Source organism: Staurois parvus, unplaced genomic scaffold, assembly GCF_062004578.1.
Source record: "Staurois parvus isolate SC_StPar_1 unplaced genomic scaffold, SC_StPar_1.0 ptg002002l, whole genome shotgun sequence".
Taxonomy (NCBI): Eukaryota; Metazoa; Chordata; class Amphibia; order Anura; family Ranidae; genus Staurois; species Staurois parvus.
In genome coordinates, this window is record NW_028319798.1 from 191,876 (window position 1) to 215,804 (window position 23,929).

The 23,929-nt window shown below is 48.0% G+C and overlaps 1 protein-coding gene across 1 annotated transcript in view; it reads right to left on the reverse strand.

The window, feature by feature from the left end:
- Positions 1 to 721: 721 nt before the first annotated feature.
- LOC149433061 (1-phosphatidylinositol 4,5-bisphosphate phosphodiesterase gamma-1-like) overlaps positions 722 to 23,929 on the reverse strand; it is a 46,096-nt gene continuing 22,888 nt past the window's right edge. The window contains exons 10-14 of the mRNA XM_089664701.1: positions 21,883 to 21,997; positions 20,188 to 20,349; positions 13,137 to 13,225; positions 11,965 to 12,149; positions 722 to 9,911 (exon numbers count right to left, since the gene is read on the reverse strand). Coding sequence (XP_089520827.1) covers positions 9,860 to 9,911; positions 11,965 to 12,149; positions 13,137 to 13,225; positions 20,188 to 20,349; positions 21,883 to 21,997 — 603 coding nt within the window. The 3' untranslated portion in view covers positions 722 to 9,859. The remainder of the gene's footprint in view (positions 9,912 to 11,964; positions 12,150 to 13,136; positions 13,226 to 20,187; positions 20,350 to 21,882; positions 21,998 to 23,929) is intronic.

Below are 23,929 nucleotides of genomic sequence, written 5' to 3' on the forward strand. Positions count from 1 at the left end.
GTCTCTGGCCATCTCCTGTACTGTGTCCGCAGTCTCTGGCCATCTCCTGTACTGTGTCCGCAGTCTCTGGCCATCTCCTGTACTGTGTCCGCAGTCTCTGGTCATCTCCTGTACTGTGTCCGCAGTCTCTGGTCATCCCTGTACTGTGTCCGCAGTCTCTGGTCATCCCTGTACTGTGTCCGCAGTCTCTGGTCATCTCCTGTACTGTGTCCGCAGTCTCTGGTCATCTCCTGTACCGTGTCTGCAGTCTCCGGTCATCTCCTGTACCGTGTCCGCAGTCTCCGGTCATCCCCTGTACCGTGTCCGCAGTCTCCGGTCATCCCCTGTACCGTGTCCGCAGTCTCCGGTCATCCCCTGTACCGTGTCCGCAGTCTCCGGTCATCCCCTGTACTATGTCTGCAGTCCATTAGTTCAGAATTTTTTTTTTCCTGTTTTCTAAAACCTAGGTGCGTCTTATGGTCAGGTGCAGCTTATGGAGCGAAAAATATGGTACATGCTGTTCCATATTTTATTGACTGAATTTGTAGATACTCCCTCTAGTTCCCGAATGCATCAGCCCCCCTACATCTGCTGAGGTCAAATAATCACACGGGGTGTCTAAGCAGACTTGGAAGACTCGCATTGGCCTCTGTGAACAGTAAAGCACAAATACTATGAAGAAGGAAGCAGACACTGCCCATATAATGAGCTAATACGGATGTCCTAATATATAATCACCAACTACACATTGAAAACAATTTTTAATACATTGATATTATTATTATTCACATTACGCTGATCACATTTGCATGTCTAATGAAAAAATAAACTGAAAAGACTCGTTTCCCTTTAGTATCTCGGTAAAGATTTTCAACGTACAATGCATCCAGTAAATAAAAACTAGGAAAGGCGTTTTTTTTTTTCCATCTTTTTTTTTTATTAAGAGTAATTTTGTCACAATTCTTCCAGTTTAATGTCCAGCAATGCCAACTCTGGGCTCTTTTCTTCCATAAATACATTGTTTGCGCCACAGCCATTCAACATGGCGACTTTGTCCCCTTACCTGGCAATAAGGCACTCCAGTGTATAACTCGTGGCATCCCACAGTCCACATCTGAGGTCTATAAGGCACTCCCAGGGTGAAGCCACCCAGTCCCGAGCCAACCCCGACCTCCCCGTTACCAAGAGATCATGAGATGGTGCGTTGGGACTAGTAGTTCTTCAAGAACTGCACTCTGCCCAAACCTGACTGATAAGATGTTTCACATTACTGAGTCCGCTAGAGCATTTCCCTCGTTTGGGGTCTTCAACCTTTTTCACTTAACGCAAAATATCTGGTGGTGATCTCACCGAAGCATGGCTCAATATTTGTCATCATCAGAATTAAAGAACTTTGAGATAAAATCTAAACAATCTTCCTAACTCATGCCTTCATCAAGTTCTCCAACAAAAGTGAAGACCTCAAATGCACATGAATCCAAATTCCCATTGGACAAACCGATTTCCACCACTACTAGGTCACCTGTCCTGGAAGTCAGGTGCCAAACCTAGGGCTTGTTCCATTCTCCAACCTACTTTATTGACCCAAACAAACATGAAGGTCCACCTGGAACCTTTCTCTAATGCATTTCACCCAAGGATGACTAAGCCCAGTGAAATGCATCGGTCAGAGGAGGTCATAGGTGGAGCTTCATGTGTATTTGCTGGGATCAATGAAGTTACTTCCAATTAGATTTAGACAGAGTGCCAGCCACCAAATTCCCATTGTTTGATCTGCTCAAGACCAAGGAGCATTTACATTATCCAATACTGTGGCATCCTATGAAATAGATCAGATCCACCAAGTCCAAACACAGAGAATATTGCCCACCTTGGGTGATGAGCAATACCTGCACTCCCAACCCAATGGCTTCCTGTGTCCCTCAATGGTCAGGAAAAAAGGTTACACATTTCATGGTTCACCTGGACAGAACAATGTTCCCTACATTGATCCAGTGCCTGTTAAAAGTGCAATGCCTGATGGGACACAGTCCAATCCGGAGAGACATGTCGCAGAATTCCGATATGTTATGTCTCAGGAACTGCTTCCACCTGCTCAGGACTGTCTAGGAGGTTCTAAATGCACAATGGATGCAACGTTGCTCTTTATGATGATATTTTTCTCCATTTAAAGAGAAATGACCAACCTGACATCTTCCTATGAAATAGATCAGATCCACCAAGTCCAAACATAGAGCATATTGCCCACCTTGGGTGATGAGCAATACCTGCACTCTGCCTTTTCGAGGACTCGCTTGCTTGCTTGCCGCCTGCTCTCCTGCCAAACTGTTCACTTGTTGGAGCCTGGTTACATACCCTCTATTTCTGGTCTTGTGACTCCCATCCTCTGATGTTGAAGTGGTGGGTCCAGTACCATCACATTGGGGCAGGAAAGGTCCTCAACCTTGGGTAAGCTCCAACCAGACCAAGAACTTACATACAGATTTTCCTCATGGCTCTGGTGGGTTAATGGATTAGCGGTGGAGAGTGTGGAAGGCAAGTACCAGTAGCAGTTGGGGCATGCTATCAATTAGGTACTTCTGTTGCCCTCAATGGGTGAAGTAAAAGTTTGCATTAATAGTTTAATTAAAAATGCAAGGTCTGCTTATGAGCTAGTTCTTCAAAAATGTGAATAAAAACACCAATTTTAAAAAAAAAATACCATCCTGACATCCTCCTGTGGGCTTGCATGTTCTTGCAATATTTTGGCTCCTGTGCTTTCCTAGGACCCAGGAATCCTCATCACCCTCACCTTGGTGGACACACCAGAAGCCGAGGTGTAGAGTGAGTAATTTTGGTAAATACATTGACCTTACATAAAAATGCGAGGTTTGCTTTAGGTTCAATGTATAGTAATCTAATTGGCTGGGCCAAGTCATGCAATATTTTACAGGATGCCACAATCTTAGATCGGCCTTGAGCAGACCAGTGGGAAGGTGGAACACATACATGATACGGTCTGCAGTAATACTGGGGAACTGGACTGTGCGGTGGAATATGGCGTCCTTGCTACAGCAATCGGAAAAAACATTTGGTGTCGATACATTGTCTACCCGTGAGTCACAAAATATGAAATCCATTTATTGATACTACCCATAATCCCCTCCGGGAGGAGGAGGAGCTAATCTGTATGTCCATTGACCGCTCAAAGACCATTTTTAAACAGATTTCTGGAGCTCAGAGAAAAACACTTACTAGAGGCCTGGAAAAATGCTGGAGGCAGCAACAAGTGATGGACCATCAACAATTAAAACAAATCTGAAGCTCAAAAGAAAGTTTTTATAAATAGATAATAAAATTGTGATCTACTGTTGTAGCTTTTTAGTGGTTTCAGCATTTTTTCATAAGGTGGTTGGAAGGTAAATGGTGGAAAGTGACCATGTCCTGCCATCCCCAACAGCTTCACCAATGACCGCATCCTGCAGTCTACCAAACTTCACCAATGACCGCATCCTGCAGTCTACCAAACTTCACCAATGACCGCATCCTGCAGTCTACCAAACTTCACCAATGACCACATCCTGCCATCTCCACCATTGACCATTTATGGGAAAAATACAGAAGAGTGATGGCAGGAAAAGACCAAGTGCTCCATTGAGTCCGGCCCTTTTCTGATTTTTTTTTTACCTTTTTGTTAAAGTGTTACTAAACCCAGGACCTGGCATTCACTATATCCGCTCTCCCCGGACCCCGCGTTCACTAGATTCGCTCTCCCCGGAACCCGCGTTCACTAGATCCGCTACCTCGGACTCCGCGTTCACTAGATCCGCTCTCCCCAGAACCCCGCGTTCACTAGATCCGCTACCTCGGACCTCGCGTTCACCAGATCCGCTCTCCCCGGACTCCGCGTTCACCAGATCCGCTCTCCCCGGACCCCGCGTTCACCAGATCCGCTCTCCCCGGACCCCGCGTTCACCAGATCCGCTCTCCCCGGACCCCGCGTTCACCAGATCCGCTCTCCCCGGACCCCGCGTTCACCAGATCCGCTCTCCCCGGACCCGGCGTTCACCAGATCCGCTCTCCCCGGACCCGGCGTTCACCAGATCCGCTCTCCCCGGACCCCGCGTTCACCCTATCCGCTCTCCCCGCACCCGGCGTTCACCAGATCCGCTCTCCCCGGACCCGGCGTTCACCCTATCCGCTCTCCCCGGACCCGGCGTTCACCCTATCCGCTCTCCCCGGACCCGGCGTTCACCCTATCCGCTCTCCCCGGACCCGGCGTTCACCCTATCCGCTCTCCCCGGACCCCGCTTCACCCTATCCGCTCTCCCCGGACCCGGCGTTCACCCTATCCGCTCTCCCCGGACCCGGCGTTCACCCTATCCGCTCTCCCCGGACCCGGCGTTCAGCCTATCCGCTCTCCCCGGACCCGGCGTTCACCCTATCCGCTCTCCCCGGACCCGGCGTTCACCCTATCCGCTCTCCCCGGACCCGGCGTTCAGCGTATCCGCTCTCCCCGGACCCGGCGTTCACCCTATCCGCTCTCCCCGGACCCGGCGTTCACGCTATCCGCTCTCCCCGGACCCGGCGTTCACCCTATCCGCTCTCCCCGGACCCGGCGTTCACCAGATCCACTCTCCCCGGACCTTACGTTCACCCTATCCGCTCTCCCCGGACCCCGCGTTCACCCTATCCGCTCTCCCCGGACCCCGCGTTCACCCTATCCGCTCTCCCCGGACCCCGCGTTCACCAGATCCGCTCTCCCCGGACCCCGCGTTCACCAGATCCGCTCTCCCCGGACCCCGCGTTCACCAGATCCGCTCTCCCCGGACCCCGCGTTCACCAGATCCGCTCTCCCCGGACCCCGCGTTCACCATATTCGCTCTCCCCGGACCCCGCATTCACCATATCCGCTCTCCCCGGACCCCGCATTAACCATATCCGCTCTCCCCGGACCCCGCATTTACTATATCTGGTGTCCCACAGTACACAGAACATGGAAATGCAATTATTTTAGTAAATATAAACTGCTAAATCCCTTTTCTCATCAGCAGTATATAGCACTCTTGTGACTTCTATCAGTGTCTAGCCCACCACTAACTAAAGCTTCTGGAAGGAATTTTCTTTCTGCTCTAGAAGGATGCAGAACCCCTGAACTCTGTCTAGACAGTGCTGATTGGCCCTGTGCTAATCACATGCACTCTCCCAAGAAAAAAAAAAAAATCTCTTTAGCAATACACACCAAACTGAGCATGTGCAGAAGGAATACGGGTTCAGTCTGTATCAGGTGGTCATTTCAACAAGAAGAGGGGCAGAGAAGACAGGATCAAACAGCCTTTTTACACAAAGCAGAGGATTAACCCCTTAGGTTCCACAGTGAGTATAACAAGCATGCTTTACTGCATCTACAGACTGATTGTACTGTTGTGGGTTTAGGAACACTTTAAGTTTATCCTGACCAAGTTAAAATTCACTTACGTTTGGTTGACTTACTAGTTCAACAGTGAGCGAATTTAAACAGGCATGGGATAAATGTTTTGCTGGAGAAATGCATTACTTCCGTGGACACCCCTCCAAATTACATATTTCTTGTCCCGGTGACACCCTATGTTCCTCTCCATAGGAATAGGGGGATATGAGGTATGCAGCCCTACAGACTAGACATTTCCTGTCCCATTGGCATACTGCTTCCTCCCACCATTGGAATAGGAGGATATGATGTACATGGCCATCTCTCAAAATTGCACATTTCCTTCTCCACTGACACCCGGTATTCCTCTCCAAAGGAACAGGAGGATATGACGTACATGGACACCCTCCAAAAGAAACAGGTTCTGTCCTGGTGACACCCTATGTTCTTCTCCATAGGAATAGTGGGATATGAGGTATGCAGCCCTACAGACTAGACATCGCCTGTCCCATTGGCATACTGCTTCCTCCCACCATTGGAATATGAGGATATGACATACATGGTCACCCTCGAAATGTAACATGTTCTGTCCTGGTGACACCCTATGTTCTTCTCCATAGAAATAGGAGGGTATTGGGTATGCAGGCCTACAGACTAGACATTTCCTGTCCCATTGGCATACTGCTTCCTCCCACCATTGGAATAGGAGGTTATGATGTATGTGGCCATCCCTCAAAATTGCACATTTCCTTCCCCACTGACACCCTGTATTCCATTCCATAGGAACAGGAGGATATGACGTACATGGATACCCTGCAAATAAAACATGTTCTGTCCTGGTGACACCCTATGTTCCTCTCCATAGAAATATGAGGATATGAGGTATGCAGCCCTACAGACTAGACATTTCCAGTCCCATTGGCATACTGCTTCCTCCCACCATTGGAATATGAGGATATGACATACATGGCCATCCCTCAAAATTGCACATTTCCTTCCCCACTGACACCCTGTATTCCACTCCATAGGAGTACATGACGTACATGGTCACCCATGACATGAAACATGTTCTGTCCTGGTGAAACCCTGTGTTCCTCTGCACAGGAATAGGAATAGATGAGGTATACGGACCAACAGACTAAACATTTCCTTTCCCACTGACACCCTGTATTCCATTCCATAGGAATAGGAGGATATGACGTATGTGGACTCCCCTCCAATTTACACATTTCCTGTCCTGGTGACACCCTATGTTCTTCTCCATAGGAATAGGGGGATATGAGGTATGCAGCCCTACAGACTAGACATCGCCTGTCCCAGGAACAGGAATATATATGTGGCCACCCTTCTGAATTACACACTTCCTGTCCCGATGATGCCCTGGCAGAAGGGAGAGAGACAGAGGATTAGAAGGAACTTAGAGACATTAAAGCCTCTAAGCTGCTCTAGGCAATGCAGGCAGATCACGGTTGGTGGCAGGGACTGTACACAGTTTCCTAAAAACATCACATCTCCCTCCCTCAGGTGGGGTTATGCAAATATCAAAATACAATGGCTGGCAGTCTGGAGGAGTGGGCCGTTCTAGGCGGGCTGTATTTGCATATGCCCATATGCGGTGTTGAGCCTGTATTATTGAATTAACTGAAATCCAATGAATGAAAGGGGCGGGGCAAGGCACAGTAAGGCTGGGGAGGAAGGTGCTAGATGAAGCCGGACGTCCTCCAGCTAGGAAATGAGGCAGAGCTCTATTTAACTTGCCACAGCTTCTAATGCACACTGTGAGAAGCTCACGGTGTGCGGTGAATTTAGACAAAGTAATTTCAGTCCAGGGGAGGAGCCGTACACCAATGCAAGACTGAAGGGGAGGAGCCGGTACACTTGTGCAAGACTGAAGGGGAGGAGCCAGTACACCTGTGCAAGACTGAAGGGGAGAAGCCGGTACACATGTGCAAGACTGAAGGGGAGGAGCCGGTACACATGTGCAAGACTGAAGGGGAGGAGACGGTACGCCTGTGCAAGACTGAAGGGGAGGAGGCGGTACGCCTGTGCAAGACTGGAGGGGAGGAGCTGGTACGCCTGTGCAAAACTGGAGGGGAGGAGCCGGTACGCCTGTGCAAAACTGAAGGGGAGGAGCCGGTACGCCTGTGCAAGACTGAAGGGGAGGAGCCGGTACGCCTGTGCAAGACTGAAGGGGAGGAGGCGGTACACCTGTGCAAGACTGAAGGGGAGGAGCCGGTACACCTGTGCAAGACTGGAGGGGAGGAGGCGGTACGCCTGTGCAAGACTGGAGGGGAGGAGCCGGTACACCTGTGCAAAACTGAAGGGGAGGAGCCGGTACGCCTGTGCAAGACTGAAGGGGAGGAGCCGGTACGCCTGTGCAAGACTGAAGGAGAGGAGCCGGTACACCTGTGCAAGACTGAAGGGGAGGAGGCGGTACGCCTGTGCAAGACTGAAGGGGAGGAGCCGGTACGCCTGTGCAAGACTGAAGGGGAGGAGCCGGTACACCTGTGCAAGACTGGAGGGGAGGAGGCGGTACGCCTGTGCAAGACTGGAGGGGAGGAGCCGGTACGCCTGTGCAAAACTGAAGGGGAGGAGCCGGTGTGCCTGTGCAAGACTGAAGGGGAGGAGCCGGTACGCCTGTGCAAGACTGAAGGGGAGGAGCCGGTACGCCTGTGCAAGACTGAAGGGGAGGAGCCGGTACGCCTGTGCAAGACTGAAGGGGAGGAGCCGGTACGCCTGTGCAAGACTGAAGGGGAGGAGGCGGTACGCCTGTGCAAGACTGAAGGGGAGGAGCCGGTACGCCTGTGCAAAACTGAAGGGGAGGAGCCGGTACACCTGTGCAAGACTGAAGGGGAGGGGCCGGTACACCTGTGCAAGACTGAAGGGGAGGAGCAGGTACGCCTGTGCAAGACTGAAGGGGAGGAGCCGGTACGCCTGTGCAAGACTGAAGGGGAGGAGGCGGTACGCCTCTGCAAGACTAAAGGGGAGGAGCCGGTACACCTGTGCAAGACTGAAGGGGTAGGGCCTGTACACCTGTGCAAGACTGAAGGAGAGGAGCCGGTACACCTGTGCAAGACTGAAGGGGTAGGGCCTGTACACCTGTGCAAGACTGGAGAGGAGGAGCCAGTACACCTGTGCAATACTGAAGGGGAGGAGCCGGTACACCTGTGCAAGACTGACAAACCCCAGCCTTATGTATGAACCAAAAAAACAAATCAGTAGTAGAGATGTAGATCTGCCACCCAGCGGAGGTGATAATGGAAACATAATCAGTGGGCTGTGGATGGGCTCTGCGCTGGATATAATAATTACGCTTTAAAGCAAGAGGCAAGAGCCTGGAGGAAGGCGGACCCTATCTACTCTCTCTGCTCCCAGCATGCAGAGTACACGCAGAGTTCAGCCTGCGGGAGAAAAAATATACGCAACGGAAAGAAGCAATAATTTAGAGCCTTAAGGAGGAACTCCGGGTGAACTCCAGTAGAAAATATGGTCTCACACTTTAGAGTAAAGCCGCTGTAGGTGGGGAACAGAAACTCATCCTGGACTGGAGTTCCCCTTTAATGGTTCGTATGGTTTATATTTGTGCTTGCGGTAAATGTAACTCAATCCCCTGTACCCTCGTCTATTTCTACTGGACTGAACCAACATGGCATCAATTGGTCCTCAGGAGAGCGGCATTGACCATTCTCCACCACCACCAGGAGGCATCACAGCTTGTTTTATCGCATTTTCAAGCCTAAAAGCCTTCAGTGAAACCTCAGGCACCATCCCAACTGAACAACAACACCACCACACGATCGGAGTTTTCTATTGGATGGCAACAGCGTGACGCCAATGCCAGAGGATCACATGGGGAGAGTTCATCATCCAGATAAAGTGCAGTTCTATGTAACAACTCTGTTCCTCCGATACAGCAAATCGCCCGTCACACCGATAAGTGCCTCATGAATAATTAAATATATCTTTACTCTACACTCTGTGCATATACATCCAGCTAAGGGATTCTTGCGCGGCAAATCTTCACCGCCATTACTGAGAAAGGACGACGCAATCCGATACCACAGGTAGGTAGTGGAGCCCTTGAAACTGACAACAATATTTCACCGAATAAAGTGGAAAGTCTATTGCGGCAGTACAAACGTGACTATGTGCACGTGAGGCACCGCTTACCAATGAATTCTTTGTATTGTATGTCTCACATACATGGATCTGTAGCCCCCAGACATGCTGCGGATGACGTATTGCGGCGGTTTTATTGTCCATCGCGCAAGGCGATCGTTCAAGAGAGATTATATTGCTGTCATCAGTCTTGCGTCTGTAGCCCAAGGCCATGAGGAGAAATCGTTGTATATACGTCTCTAAGGGAGACCTCAGACAAGACTTCTCTTGTCATTGGTCATTTCTGTAGATAGTTCAGTGGAGTCTCTTGGGTTCAGCAAATAGTTCACGGGAATTGAGAAGAAGGGAGCAAGGATTCCGATTATCGGGTGCTCAGTTCCTCTTGTTCATCAGCTGTCGGTCTCTCCTCTTCTTTTCCATGAGTCTGATGGACAGAAAGATAAACAGAAATAATCAGTGACAGATCACAAACCCACATCCAGTTTTACCATGATAGAGTATCTGACTTATATACACTATAAAGGATTCAGATACCCTCTACGGTCAAAGGTTGGTGGATACCTGACCATCACACCCATAGAAGCTTGTTGGACATCCCATTCCATGACCATGGGCATTACTAAGGAGTTGTCTACCTCCCCCTGCCCTTCATAGCTTGTCAGACATCTCATTTCACGGCCATGGCCATTAATATGGAGTTGACAATACCTGGCCATTACTATGGAGTTGTCTAATCCCTTGCCCTTTCATGGCTTGTTGGAAATTCCATTTCAGAACAATGCCCATTAATATGGAGTTGGCACCTCATGGCCATTACTATAGGAGTTGTCCACCTCCCCTGCCCCTCCATGGCTTGTTGGACATCCAAATCCAAGACCATGACCATGACCATAAAAAAAAGAAAGTTGGCACCCCATAGCCATTAATGTGGAGTTGTATATCATCCCCCGCTCTTCATGGCTTGTTGGACATCCCATTTCAAGACTATGGCCATTCATATGGAGTTGGCACCTCATGGCCATTACTATAGAGTTGTTTACACCCTCTGCCCTTTCGTGGCTTGTTGAACATCTTGTTCCAAGACCATGGCCATTAATTTGGAGTTGGCAGCTCATGGCCATTACTATAGGGTTGTCCACCTCCCCTGCCCCTCCATGGCTTATTGGACATCTAATTCCAAGACCATGACCATTAGAAAAAAGTAAGCTGGCATCCCATGGCCATTGATATGGAGTTGTTTATCATCCCCCACCCTTCATGGCTTGTTGGACATCCCATTTCAAGACTATGGCCATTCATACAGAGTTGGCACCCAATAGCCATTACTATAGATTTGTCTACACCCTCTACCCTTCCATGGCTTGTTGAACATCTTGTTCCAAAACCATGGCCATTAATATGGAATTGGCACCACATGGTCATTACTATAGAGTTGTCTACCTCTGCCCCTTCGTGGCTTGTTGGACATTCCATTCCAAGACCATGACCATCATTATGGATTTGGCACACCATGGCCAATACTTCTTGCCACCCCTCCATGGCTGTTACTATGGAGTTGGCCTTGCTTTGTGGCTACATTATCCTCCACTCTTCTGGGAAGGCTTTCCACAAGATTTTGCCTGTGGGAATTTGTGCCCATTTGTAAAGTCAGGTACATATGTTGGATGAGAAAACCTGGCTCACAAGCGGTGTTCCAATTTATCCCAAAAGGTGTTCAGGAGGGGTCAGGGTTCTGTGCAGGACACTCAAGTTCCTCCACACCAAGCTGGAAAAAAAACATGTCTTTATGGAGCTGACTTTGTACACAGGGGCACAGTCATGCTGGAACAGAAAAGGGTCTTTTTCAGTCTGTACCCTATACGAGCTTGCTGGACATCCCATGCTAAAACCATGACCAATAATATAGAGTTGGCCTCCTTGGTGACTATAACATTCTCCACTCTGGGAAAGCTTCCATATGATGTTGGATTGTACCTGTATGAACTTGTGTCCATTTGTGAGGTCAGGTACTGATGTTGGATGAGAAGACCTGGCTCACCATTGGTGTTGTATTTCATCCCAAAGGTGTTCAGTAGAGTTGAGGTCCGGGCTTTGTACAGGACACTCAAGCTCTTCCACACCAAACTGGTCAAAACATGTCTTTATGGAGCTGGCTTTGCACACAGGGAACAGTCATGCTGGAAAAGAGAAGGGTGCTCACCAAACTGTTACCACAAGTTTGGAGGAGCACAGTTGTCTAAAATGTCTTTGTATGATGTAGTGTATGACGTAGCATATGATGTTGTATGTAGATCCTTCACTGGAGACTTCTGAACTCCATCATTTGAAGGACCACATAGTTTTGGCCATACAGTGTAGAATGGAAAGAATAGGAACCAGCCTTAGGACACCACTACTAAGTCGGTTTAGAATAGGTTCTAAGATCCTGTACAACTGTGCAAGATGAGGGCAAGGCTAGAATCCAGATTTAAACTCACTTTCTGTTGCGCACTTTGGTAAGCTCAAGTAATCTCTCCTGGGCCGCTCGGAGCTCATCCAGCCGCTGCTGGTAACGGGAGTCGCAGTTATTGGCACGCTCATAGCTGGACACCTGACTGGAAAGTTCGGTGGCTCGGTCACGCAGCTGCTGGATGGACGTGTATAGATTCTCGTCATCTTCCTCCTGTGTATGGAAGACAGCAGGCCATCATAAGCAGACATCAGTGGAAGGAAGATGCAGATTAAAAGATGTAAAGCCAAAACCTTTCCTTTTAGTTTTGGATGGGGCGGAGAAGGTGGAAACCCCTGCCAGGTTTTTATTGTCATCTGTGCCCCCAGTAGGGAGACCCACACCTCTAATTGTCCTGGAGTCACTGGCACAAAAAAGTGTAAAAACTTTACAATGGTCAGAGGAAAAGGAAGTAAGGTGAAATCTTTTCTGGTGACAAGAAGGAATATTCCCTCACTTCCTGTTTTGCCTCCTGGGATTGTCTACTTGGGTCATTTTGTAGTGGTTAATAACTCAAGAACTCCAGACAACAAGAGCAAGGAAAGTCTAGAACCTCAGACAACAAGAGCAAGGAAAGTCTAGAACTTCAGACAACAAGAGCAAGGAAAGTCTAGAACTTCAAACAACAAAAGCAAGGAAAGTCTAGAACCTCAGACAAGAGCAAGGAAAGTCTAGAACTTCAGACAACAAAAGCAAGGGAAATCTAGAACTTCAGACAACAACAGCAAGGAAAGTGACAAAGCCTCATTTCTTATCCTGGTGTCACAGGGACAGGAAGTGAGGTAAAATCTCCCCAATGGGGGAGGGGGGCACAGACAGAAAGACAAAACTACAGACAAAAATAGCCAGTATGCCATGAGTTAAAGACCTTATGTGTGTGGACATTGGTTCCTTGGGATAGTAAAGTCAATGGCTGGGAATGTTGTGTGGAGGCCTACAGTATGAAGGTAGGCTCAATATGGCAGAGGGTTCAGCCCCAGTAGGAGGGGCAGTAGTCTAGCAGGACGGGACTTGGTGCTCTTGGTGCCACAGGGACTTGTGCTCTTGGTGCCAAGACTAGCCAATCACAAAGCCCCTCTTACACGCTTTAAGGAAAAGCCCCTATGTGTTCACCCAGTGCGAGGTGATCGAGACCGGCCTGGAAGATTGCAGATACGGCACCTTAGCGTTGACGATCTCAGTGTGCACCAGCAGCGCCGCCAGCTCCAGCTCCTCGCTGTAACTATTCCGCAGGGGGACCGAACGATAGCCTAGACATAGAAAATACGGGTCAGCAAAATCCTCTCTAGACAATAACCTGCACGATGGAAAAAAAACGGGCTCTGGGGATTAAAGAAGGACTCCACCCAAACATAGATCTGAAATATATACACTGTATGTGGGTTGTTTTTTTTTTTTTCTGCAAGCACTTCTGACTCTTCTCTCAGCAGCTCCCAGTGAATGAAATACAGTAATACCTCGGTTTAAGAACGCCTCGTTTAATTTTCGGTTTACAAATGAAAATCCACTGAAAATAATGCCTCGGTTTACAAATTTTGTATGAATTTTTTTCGCAATATGAAGTGTATGTCAGTGCTGATTTTTAAATGCAATTGCTGGCTCTTTTTTTTTTTTCACTATAGCTCACAGAATTAGCTGTCACTTTCCCCAAAGTTAACGGAAATGTTGTTTCTTTTAAGAAACTAAAAAGAAACATTGTTTGCCCCCCCCCCTTTCCTGACCTGCCAGGCTGCATGCTCTGAAAAGGGTCTAGTATGGATTTTGAGGAGGACCCCCACGCCATTTCGTTTTAAATTTTGGCGTGGGAGTTCCCCTCAAAATCCATACCAGACATGAAGGGCTTGGTATGGATGGGAAGGGGGGACCCCGCACAGTTTTTTAAATTATTTTTTTAATTGCTGGCAATTCTTTTACATTCAGCTGTCAGTGGGGAACCCCACTGACAGCTGAAATATTAACACATGGTTGTCACTACTAAAATGCCGCATGACTTGATAAAATAACTCATGAGGTATTTATTAGTGTTTACTTTTTTCTGATCTCCGGAACGGATTAATTGGTTTTCAATGCATTCCTATGGGAAACGGTGTTTCGGTTTAAGAATTTTTCGCTATAAGAAAAGTCCTGCAGAATGAATTAAATTCTTAAAACGAGGTATTACTGTATGTTAGACTTTACAGCACTCAGATCTGGAATTGAAGTCTGCTGGCTCACAGCACCAGTCTACTCTCAACCTGATTCCTACTATGCAGAGAATCATGGGAAGACAGTATAAATATAGATTTAAGGTATATGCTATATAAATGAATAGAGGAATGGAGATATAAAACAAGTTTAAAAATATAAAACCTTAAAAAAAACTCAAAGAAAAGATTTATGAGTAATTTTTTATTTTTTTACAAAGGATTACCAGAGCACTATGGGTTACACTAAGGGCATTGATCTGAGTTGATGATCAATATTCTCACTGCAGGGTGGGCCCAGACAATATTTGACTCTGATAAGTGAATCTAGAATTCATGAGTTAGACCAGGGGTGGGCAAACTTTTTGACTTGAGGGCCGCAATGGGTTCATATATTGGACCCGGGGGCCGGACCAAGAGTAGATGAATGATGTGTATGTGTCATCCATAGTAAGTATAGTAATATTCCCCCATAGTAAGCATAGTAATTAATCCCCCATATAGTAATTCATCCCCCCTATAGTAATACATCCCCCATATAGTAATTAATCCCCCATATAGTAATTCATCCCCCATAGTAATTAATCCCCCATATAGTAATTCATCCCCCATATAGTAATTCATCCCCCATATAGTAATTACCATATTTTTCGCTCCATAAGACGCACCTGACCATAAGACGCACCTAGGTTTTAGAGGCAGAAAACAGGAAAAAAAAATTCTGAACTAATGGACTGCAGACACAGTACAGGAGATGACCAGAGACTGCAGACACAGTACAGGAGATGACCAGAGACTGCAGACACAGTACAGGAGATGACCAGAGACTGCGGACACAGTACAGGAGATGACCAGAGACTACGGACACAGTACAGGAGATGACCAGAGACTGCGGACACAGTACAGGAGATGACCAGAGACGGCGGACATAGTACAGGAGATGACCAGAGACTGCAGACACAGTACAGGAGATGACCAGAGACTGCGGACACAGTACAGGAGATGACCAGAGACTACGGACACAGTACAGGAGATGACCAGAGACTGCGGACACAGTACAGGAGATGACCAGAGACTGCGGACACAGTACAGGAGATGACCAGAGACTGCAGACATAGTACAGGGGATGACCAGAGACTGCGGACACAGTACAGGAGATGACCAGAGACTGCGGACACAGTACAGGAGATGACCAGAGACTGCAGACACAGTACAGGGGATGACCAGAGACTGCGGACATAGTACAGGAGATGACCAGAGACTGCGGACACAGTACAGGGATGATCAGAGACTGCGGACATAGTACAGGAGATGACCAGAGACTGCGGACACAGTACAGGGATGATCAGAGACTGCGGACATAGTACAGGAGATGACCAGAGACTGCGGACACAGTACAGGAGATGACCAGAGACTGCGGACACAGTTCAGGGGATGACCAGAGACTGCGGACACAGTACAGGAGATGACCAGAGACTGCGGACACGGTACAGGGATGACCAGAGACTGCGGACACAGTACAGGGATGACCAGAGACTGCGGACAGCACAGGGATGACCGGAGACTGCGGACACAATACAGGAGATGACCAGAGACTGCGGACACAGTACAGGAGATGACCAGAGACTGCAGACATAGTACAGGAGATGACCAGAGACTGCGGACACAGTACAGGAGATGACCAGAGACTGCGGACACGGTACAGGGATGACCAGAGACTGCGGACACAGTACAGGAGATGACCAGAGACTGCGGACACAGTACAGGAGATGACCAGAGACTGCAGACATAGTACAGGAGATGACCAGAGACTGCGGACACAGTACAGGGATGACCAGAGACTGCGGACAGCACAGGGATGACCAGAGACTGTGGATAGTACAGGAGATGACTGCTGACCTTTGGGGAGGGGGGGGAGGTACCTGAATTTGACAGATACCCGCTCCCACTTCTGCGGAGTTGTTCTTTCATCTTACCTGTTCCTCTATCCAGCGGCGCGCTGTCTTCCCGGCTTCTGTAATGGCGCTCGGCATGACAGCCGGGTGCCCAGTGCGCATGAGCGAGAAGCACTTGCGCTTTGTGATTGGTCCGGCGGCTTCTGGGATCTGTCATGTGTCCCAGGTGCCGTCTTACCATTCACAAAAAGCACCGCTTCCTGGGCATGCGCACTTGGGACCCGGCTGTCATGCCCACACTACAGAAGCCGGGAAGACAGCGCCGCTGGATAGAGGAACGGGTAAGATGAAAGAACAACTCCACGGAAGTGGGAGCGGGTATCTGTCAAATTCAGGTACCCGCTCCCCCCCCCTCCCCAAAGGTCAGCAGTCATCTCTGTAAGGTCCCGCTGTAGAGCTGAGCGGCCGGCCCGGTATTCTGACACGGCGGCAGTGGAAATACAGGACCGGCCGCTCCATATTCGCTCCATAAGACGCACTGACATTTTCCCCCCTTTTTTTGGGGGAAAAAAGTGCGTCTTATGGTGCGAAAAATACGGTAATCCCCCATATAGTAATTCATCCCCCATAGTAATTCATCCCCCATATAGTAATTCATCCCCCATAGTAATTCATCCCCCATAGTAATTCATCCCCCATATAGTAATTCATCCCCCATATAGTAATTCATCCCCCATAGTAATTCATCCCCCATATAGTAATTCATCCCCCACATAGTAATTCATCCCCCACATAGTAATTCATCCCCCATAGTAATTCATCCCCCATATAGTAATTCATCCCCCATATAGTAATTCATCCCCCATAGTAATTCATCCCCCATATAGTAATTCATCCCCCATAGTAATTCATCCCCCCTATAGTAATTCATCCCCCATAGTAATTCATCCCCCATATAGTAATTCATCCCCCATAGTAATTCATCCCCCATATAGTAATTCATCCCCCATATAGTAATTCATCCCCCATAGTAATTCATCCCCCATATAGTAATTCATCCCCCACATAGTAATTCATCCCCCACATAGTAATTCATCCCCCATATAGTAATTCATCCCCCATAGTAATTCATCCCCCATATAGTACATCATCCCCCATATAGTAATTCATCCCCCATAGTAATTCATCCCCCATATAGTAATTCATCCCCCATATAGTAATTCATCCCCCATATAGTAATTCATCCCCCCTATGGTAATTAATTCCCCATATTAATTCATCTCCCATATTAAGTCCCCAAGTCCCCCCTGTGTCAATCCACTTACCTTTGCTCTGCGCGTTCCTCTCGCCGTGTTCCCGCGCCACTCCGGTGTAGCATGAAAATCTGTCTCCTATGAGGATCTGTCCCCCTCGACGTATCTGCGCATGTGCCAGTTTCAGGCATTAGCAGCCGATCGGCGATCTCCGGCACATGCGCAGATACGTCGAGGGGGACAGATCCTCATAGGAGACAGATTTTCATGTTACACCGGTCTTCAGGGCGGACTGTGAGAAGAGCCCAGCGGGAGCCTAGCTCCGCGGGCCGGATTAAAAGGTCGTATTTGGCCCGCGGGCCGTAGTTTGCCCATTGCTGAGTTAGACTGTAATATTCAATTCCAGATAGAAGTTCATTCCAATGGCAAACCCAAATGCATTTCAGGGGTTGAAGACACACCCTCCCCTTCATCAAGGCTAAAGAGCAACATGAAAAGTACATTAAATACATTCAGGTAGATTCAGGGGCGGACTGACCATTCAGAAACTTGGGCACTGCCCGAGGGCCCGGGGTCAGTAGGGGGCCCCTTGAGATGCCCCTGGTACCTTTCATAGGCTTTTTTGAGTGTGGGCAAGGACACAGGGGCCCCATGATCCCCTATTGCCCGGAGGCCCCATAAGTTGTCAGTCTGCCCCTGGGTAGATTATTCATTATAAAAAGGGAACATCAATAACTGGGGTGTCATAAAAATAAAAGGATATTCAATTCATAACAAAACTGGTGATACAAATGAAGAATTACAGTTTTATGTTAATTTTCTATCATCATCATCATTATTATTATTATGAATTTAATATCCTTTTATTTTTTATTTAATTTTGTTCTCTATGTCCAAACTGTGGCCATAGGGCCAGATGTGCTCTCTATGCCTTTATCCAGCTCTTAGGGTGCAATTCCTCCTACTTATGCTAGGCACTATTGCCCCCACTGACAACAACAATGAGACACCATTCCTCCCACTGACACCAACAATGAGACACCATTCCTCCCACTGACACCAACAATGAGACACCATTCCTCCCACTGACACCAATGATGGGGCACTATTCCTCCCACTGATACCAATGATGGGGCATTATTCCTCTCACTGACACCAATGATGGGGCAATATTCCTCCCACTGATACCAATGATGGGGCATTATTCCTCTCACTGACACCAATGATGGGGCATTATTGCCCCCACTGACAACAACAATGAGACACCATTCCTCCCACTGACACCAACAATGAGACACCATTCCTCCCACTGACACCAATGATGGGGCACTATTCCTCCCACTGATACCAATGATGGGGCATTATTCCTCTCACTGACACCAATGATGGGGCAATATTCCTCCCACTGATACCAATGATGGGGCATTATTCCTCTCACTGACACCAATGATGGGGCACTATTCCTCCCACTGACACCAATGATAGGGCACTATTCCTCCCACTGACACCAATGATAGGGCACTATTCCTCCCACTGACACCAACAATGAGACACCATTCCTCCCACTGACACCAACAATGAGACACCATTCCTCCCACTGACACCAATGATGGGGCACTATTCCTCCCACTGATACCAATGATGGGGCATTATTCCTCTCACTGACACCAATGATGGGGCAATATTCCTCCCACTGATACCAATGATGGGGCATTATTCCTCTCACTGACACCAATGATGGGGCACTATTCCTCCCACTGACACCAATGATAGGGCACTATTCCTCCCACTGACACCAATGATGGGGCACTATTCCTCCCACTGACACCAACAATGAGACACCATTCCTCCCACTGACACCAACAATGAGACACCATTCCTCCCACTGACACCAATGATGGGGCACTATTCCTCCCACTGACACCAATGATGGGGCATTATTCCTCCCACTGACACCAATGATGGGGCATTATTCCTCCCACTGACACCAATGATGGGGCACTATTCCTCCCACTGACACCAATGATAGGGCACTATTCCTCCCACTGAAACCAAATGATAGGGCACTATTCCTCCCTCTTACACCAATGATTGAGCACTATTCCTCCCACTGACACCAATGATGGAGCACGATTCCTCCCTCTGACACCAGTGAATACTATTCCTATCACTGATGCTAATGATGGGGCACTATTCCTCCCGCTGACACCAATGATGGTGCAATATTCCTCCCTCTGACACCAGTGAATACTATTCCTATCACTGATGCCAATGATGGGGCACTATTCCTCCCACTGACACCAATAATTCAGCAATATTCCTCCCACTGACACCAATGATTGATCGTTATTCCTCCCACTGACACCAATGATGGGGCACTATTCCACTGACACCAATGATGGGGCACTATTAATCCCACTGACAATAATGATGGGGCACAATTCCTCCCACTGACACCAATGATGAGGCACTATTCCTCCCACTGACACCAATGATGGGGCACTATTAATCCCACTAACAATAATGATGGGACACTATTCCTCCCACTGACACCAATGATGGGACACTATTCCTCCCACTGACACCAATAATGAGGCACTATTGCTCCCGCTGACACCAACAATGGGGAACTATTAATCCCACTGACACCAAAAATGGGGGCATTCTAATGGAGAGTAAACTGGAAATTTGTTTGGAAAGTCTGGAGACCCCTGGTTTAGGAGAACAGCTCATTCACCTATCAGCAGCCCCTGAAGCTAAGCCAACTGTACGAACAGATCATGTTAAGGGAGTCAGCAGCTCAGCCAGTAAACTGACGTTCTCCATGATACAAGTCTGACGTTGCCGATTCAGTCTGGGTATGGCAGCCAGCATTGCTCACCTGTCTTTAGCGCCTTCACAGGAAAAGTAGCCTGAGCCAGGAAGTTGGGGTCGCTGAACATGTCCTCCTCGTACACCACGAATCTCAGGAAGGCAAACTCTGGATTATTGATGTCAAATACAAACTCTTTCATCATCCAAACCGGGTTCAAACCGTTATCAGCTGTACAGGGAAGAGAGGTACATGCTTCAATACTGGGGGGGGGGGGGGGGGGATGTAGTAGGCCTAAAGCTATGTACTAATTAAAATGTATGGAGACCCTAACAAAGAACTTCACTTTGACCCAATTAGAGCGCCGCCTCAGGCCCCATCCAATGTACTCCAGTGACTACACTTGGGTGCCGGTTGTCCATAAATTGATATTTTTTTGTGGACCTCCAGCCACCAATAAAGAACTTTTCCTATTTTCTGCTTTTTTTGATCTGTTAAATATCCTACTGGAAGCAATTTGTCACAGCTGTTCAATAAGTGCAAAAAAAATACATGTTGGATCCTTCCAGGAATCCAGTGAGCTCCTAACTTCCGGAAATCCCAAGCACTGTTATCAGCTTTGCTCAGTTCTCCTCTGTGAACCACAGAGAAGCACCAAAATGTTACAGAGGCGTGGCCTGGGAGGAGCCTAGGCAGAGGCTGCTGTCAGGAGTGCGGGCTGTCAGGAGTGCACAATCTTTACATTATATTTTGCACAGAAGGCTGGGATGGGCTCTACAAGTGTAGTCACTGGAGAACATTTTCACAGAGTAGAACTGGGCAAGGCTGCTAACACTGCTTGGGATTTAATAAGTGCAAAAAAATACCTGTTGGATCCTTCCAGAAATCCAGTGGGCTCCTAACTTCCTGAAATCCCAAGCAGTGTTATCAGCTTTGCCGATTTCTCCTCTGTGAACCACAGAGGAGCACTGAAACGTTACAGAGGCGTGGCCTGGGAGGAGCCTAGGCGGAGGCTGCTGTCAGGAGTGCGTGCTGTCAGGAGTGCACAATCTTTACATTATATTTTGCACAGAAGGCTGGGATGGGCTCTACAAGTGTAGTCGCTGTAGTACATAATACTGCTTGGGAATTCATAAGTGCAAAAAAATACCTGTTGGATCCTTCCAGATATCCAGTGAACTCCTAACTTCCTGAAATCCCAAGCAGTGGTATCAGGCTTTCCCCATTCTCCTCTGTGAAAATGTACTCCAGTGACTACACTTGTAGAGCCCATCCTAGCCGTCTGTGCAAAATATAATGTAAAAATTCTGCACTCCTGACAGCAGCCTCTGCCTAGGCTCCTCCCAGGCCACGCCTCTGTAACGTTTCGGTGCTCCTCTGTGGTTCACAGAGGAGAACTGGGCAAAGCTGATAACACTGCTTGGGATTTCCGGAAGTTAGGAGCTCACTGGATTTCTGGAAGGATCCAACAGGTATTTTTTTGCACTTATTGAACAGTTATAACAAATTGCCTCCAGTGGTATATTTAACAGATAAAAAAGCACCAGATAGGAGAAGTTCTTTATTGGTGGCTGGAGGTCCACACAAAATATCAATTTATGGACAACCTGCTTGACGCTTCATGTTAGGAACAATACAGGCAGTTCTTATTTCAGACATTGCATGAAATCAAGTGCTAAGCAAAATAGTGAAGGGATGCCAGGCGGTGCGTACCGGACTGATTAACATCGTCTGAAGGCGGAACACCCAATCATGAGGACTCACCTACGACGTCGCTCTTGTTCTTGCTGTTGTCAAACTCCGAGCCGCAGACCTCCACCTCCACAAAGGGGCACACGATACTGCGACCGTTCTTTGGAAGGTGTCTGGCGCCCAGGATCTGGAAGGGAAAAATTCAAAACACACAAATTAAAGGGATATTGTCAGAACGGAAATATGGGGGCTGCCATTTTTAGACGTACAAGCTGCAGATCGGTCATCTTCAGCCTTGCTTCACTACCTGCTGAGGTAATTATCTAGAAAAGGAATACATATACAGTGAGGTCCGGCCTCCTGGCCTCCATGCTTCCATATTTATATCGTGACAGGTTATCTTTAATTGTACCCGGCAGTGGTGCTGGGGATTTTACCACAATCAGAAGCAATAAAAGGGCCTATCTAGGTTAGGAATATGTAAGCAAAATAGGGGTACATTTAATATCCAACTAAAGAGCGACAGAATAGGTCAACCCAACATCTCCAAGAGTAGTCTAAACTTTTCCCACGCTCCTATTTGCAGTGCCAGCATCTGCCGTGTGCGGAACTCAAACAGTTTGGTTCACACAAGCCCTAGAACTACCAGAGTTCCATGGACCCCAGAAAATGCTTAGAGTTCCTTAAGCTGTGTATGGTTCACCTTCACTATTCAAATTCTCCATAATTACACCGCCGCCCTACTATTGGATGACAGCCGGTTTCAGCGCCATTAAACTACTTTCCTAACATTTTATTCTGAGTATAGTTTAGGACAGTGGTCTTCAAACTGTGGCCCTGTCAGGGCTCTGTCCTCGGCAGAGGTGTTAGCAGACCTGGCACCCCTGCCAGTATCTCTCATGGCTGCAGAAGTTCACATAGGCTCAAATTTGGCTACAAACGGCCTTTAAAAGGAAGCCCTGCACTACTCTCAGGTGCTGGTTGATCTGTGGCTTCCCAGTACCTTGTTCCTATTTCCGGTGCTATTGTGATCTGTGATTTCCTGATACCGACTCGGCTTGCTTTTGGACCTGTCTTCTCTGCTTAACCCCTGATCTGACCTCAGCTTGGCTAACGGATATTCCCTCTTTGCTCCTCTGTGTATGACCTCGGCTATCCCATCTGACTACATCTGCTCTGATTCCCACCTGGTACCTGACCTTGGCTTTGAACCGGCTACCCAGTAATCCTCTGCTCCCTGGAAGGGCTTGCATACCACGCACAGGCGCCAACTGTCTGCAGACCTATCTACGTGCACCAGCTGTGCTCCTGGGTGGACCACCAAGAAGCACTCCTACAGGCAACCTGTGCCACTTTGGGCCTGACTCCCGCTGTCCCACTCTCAGGGGAGTCCGGAACTTAGCCGCAAGGGAAGCCCTCTCTCCATTGGCCTCTCACACCAGGTACGTGACAGGCCCTAGGGCCAGATGTGCCCTGTATGACTTTATCCAGCCCTAGGGGCTCCATTCCTCCCACAATGGAACCAGTTTATGAAGACCACTCTGAATATGTTCAGAAATAAGGCCCAGTTTTTGGGGCACTTGGCTTCATTCAACCGATAACACTGTTCAACAGGTAAAAAGTTTTGGGCATAAAATTAGCTAATCTTACATAATTTCGGGGTGCTGAAAACGAAAATGACCCTAAAAAATGTTGATTGGCTCTAGTTTCCATGATATATTCACCCATCTAATGACGTAAGCCATTCAAAATGATGATGCAACTTCAGCTGCATATTGCGCAATTGATACTGGTGACCAATAGAAAATTGCATGTATACTGAGATGATGCAATATTAGCCTTTAATTGCATCACTTCACTGCATAAAAGCTGCAGTATCTGTAGCTGATTGGAGTTCGTCTTTACATTTGGTTTTCTGCTTATATAGGCTACTCAGTAATGCCTCGAACTTGTGTGAATAAAGCAGATCATTTCTGCTATATCTGCGGTGAAATAACTTTTATCTCACAAAAAAGGAGGATAACAGGAATGATTAAGAAAGCCTACAACTTGTATTTTGGCTGCAAGATAGGAGACCAGGACAAGAGCCGGGCACCACATATATGCTGCAATTCTTGTG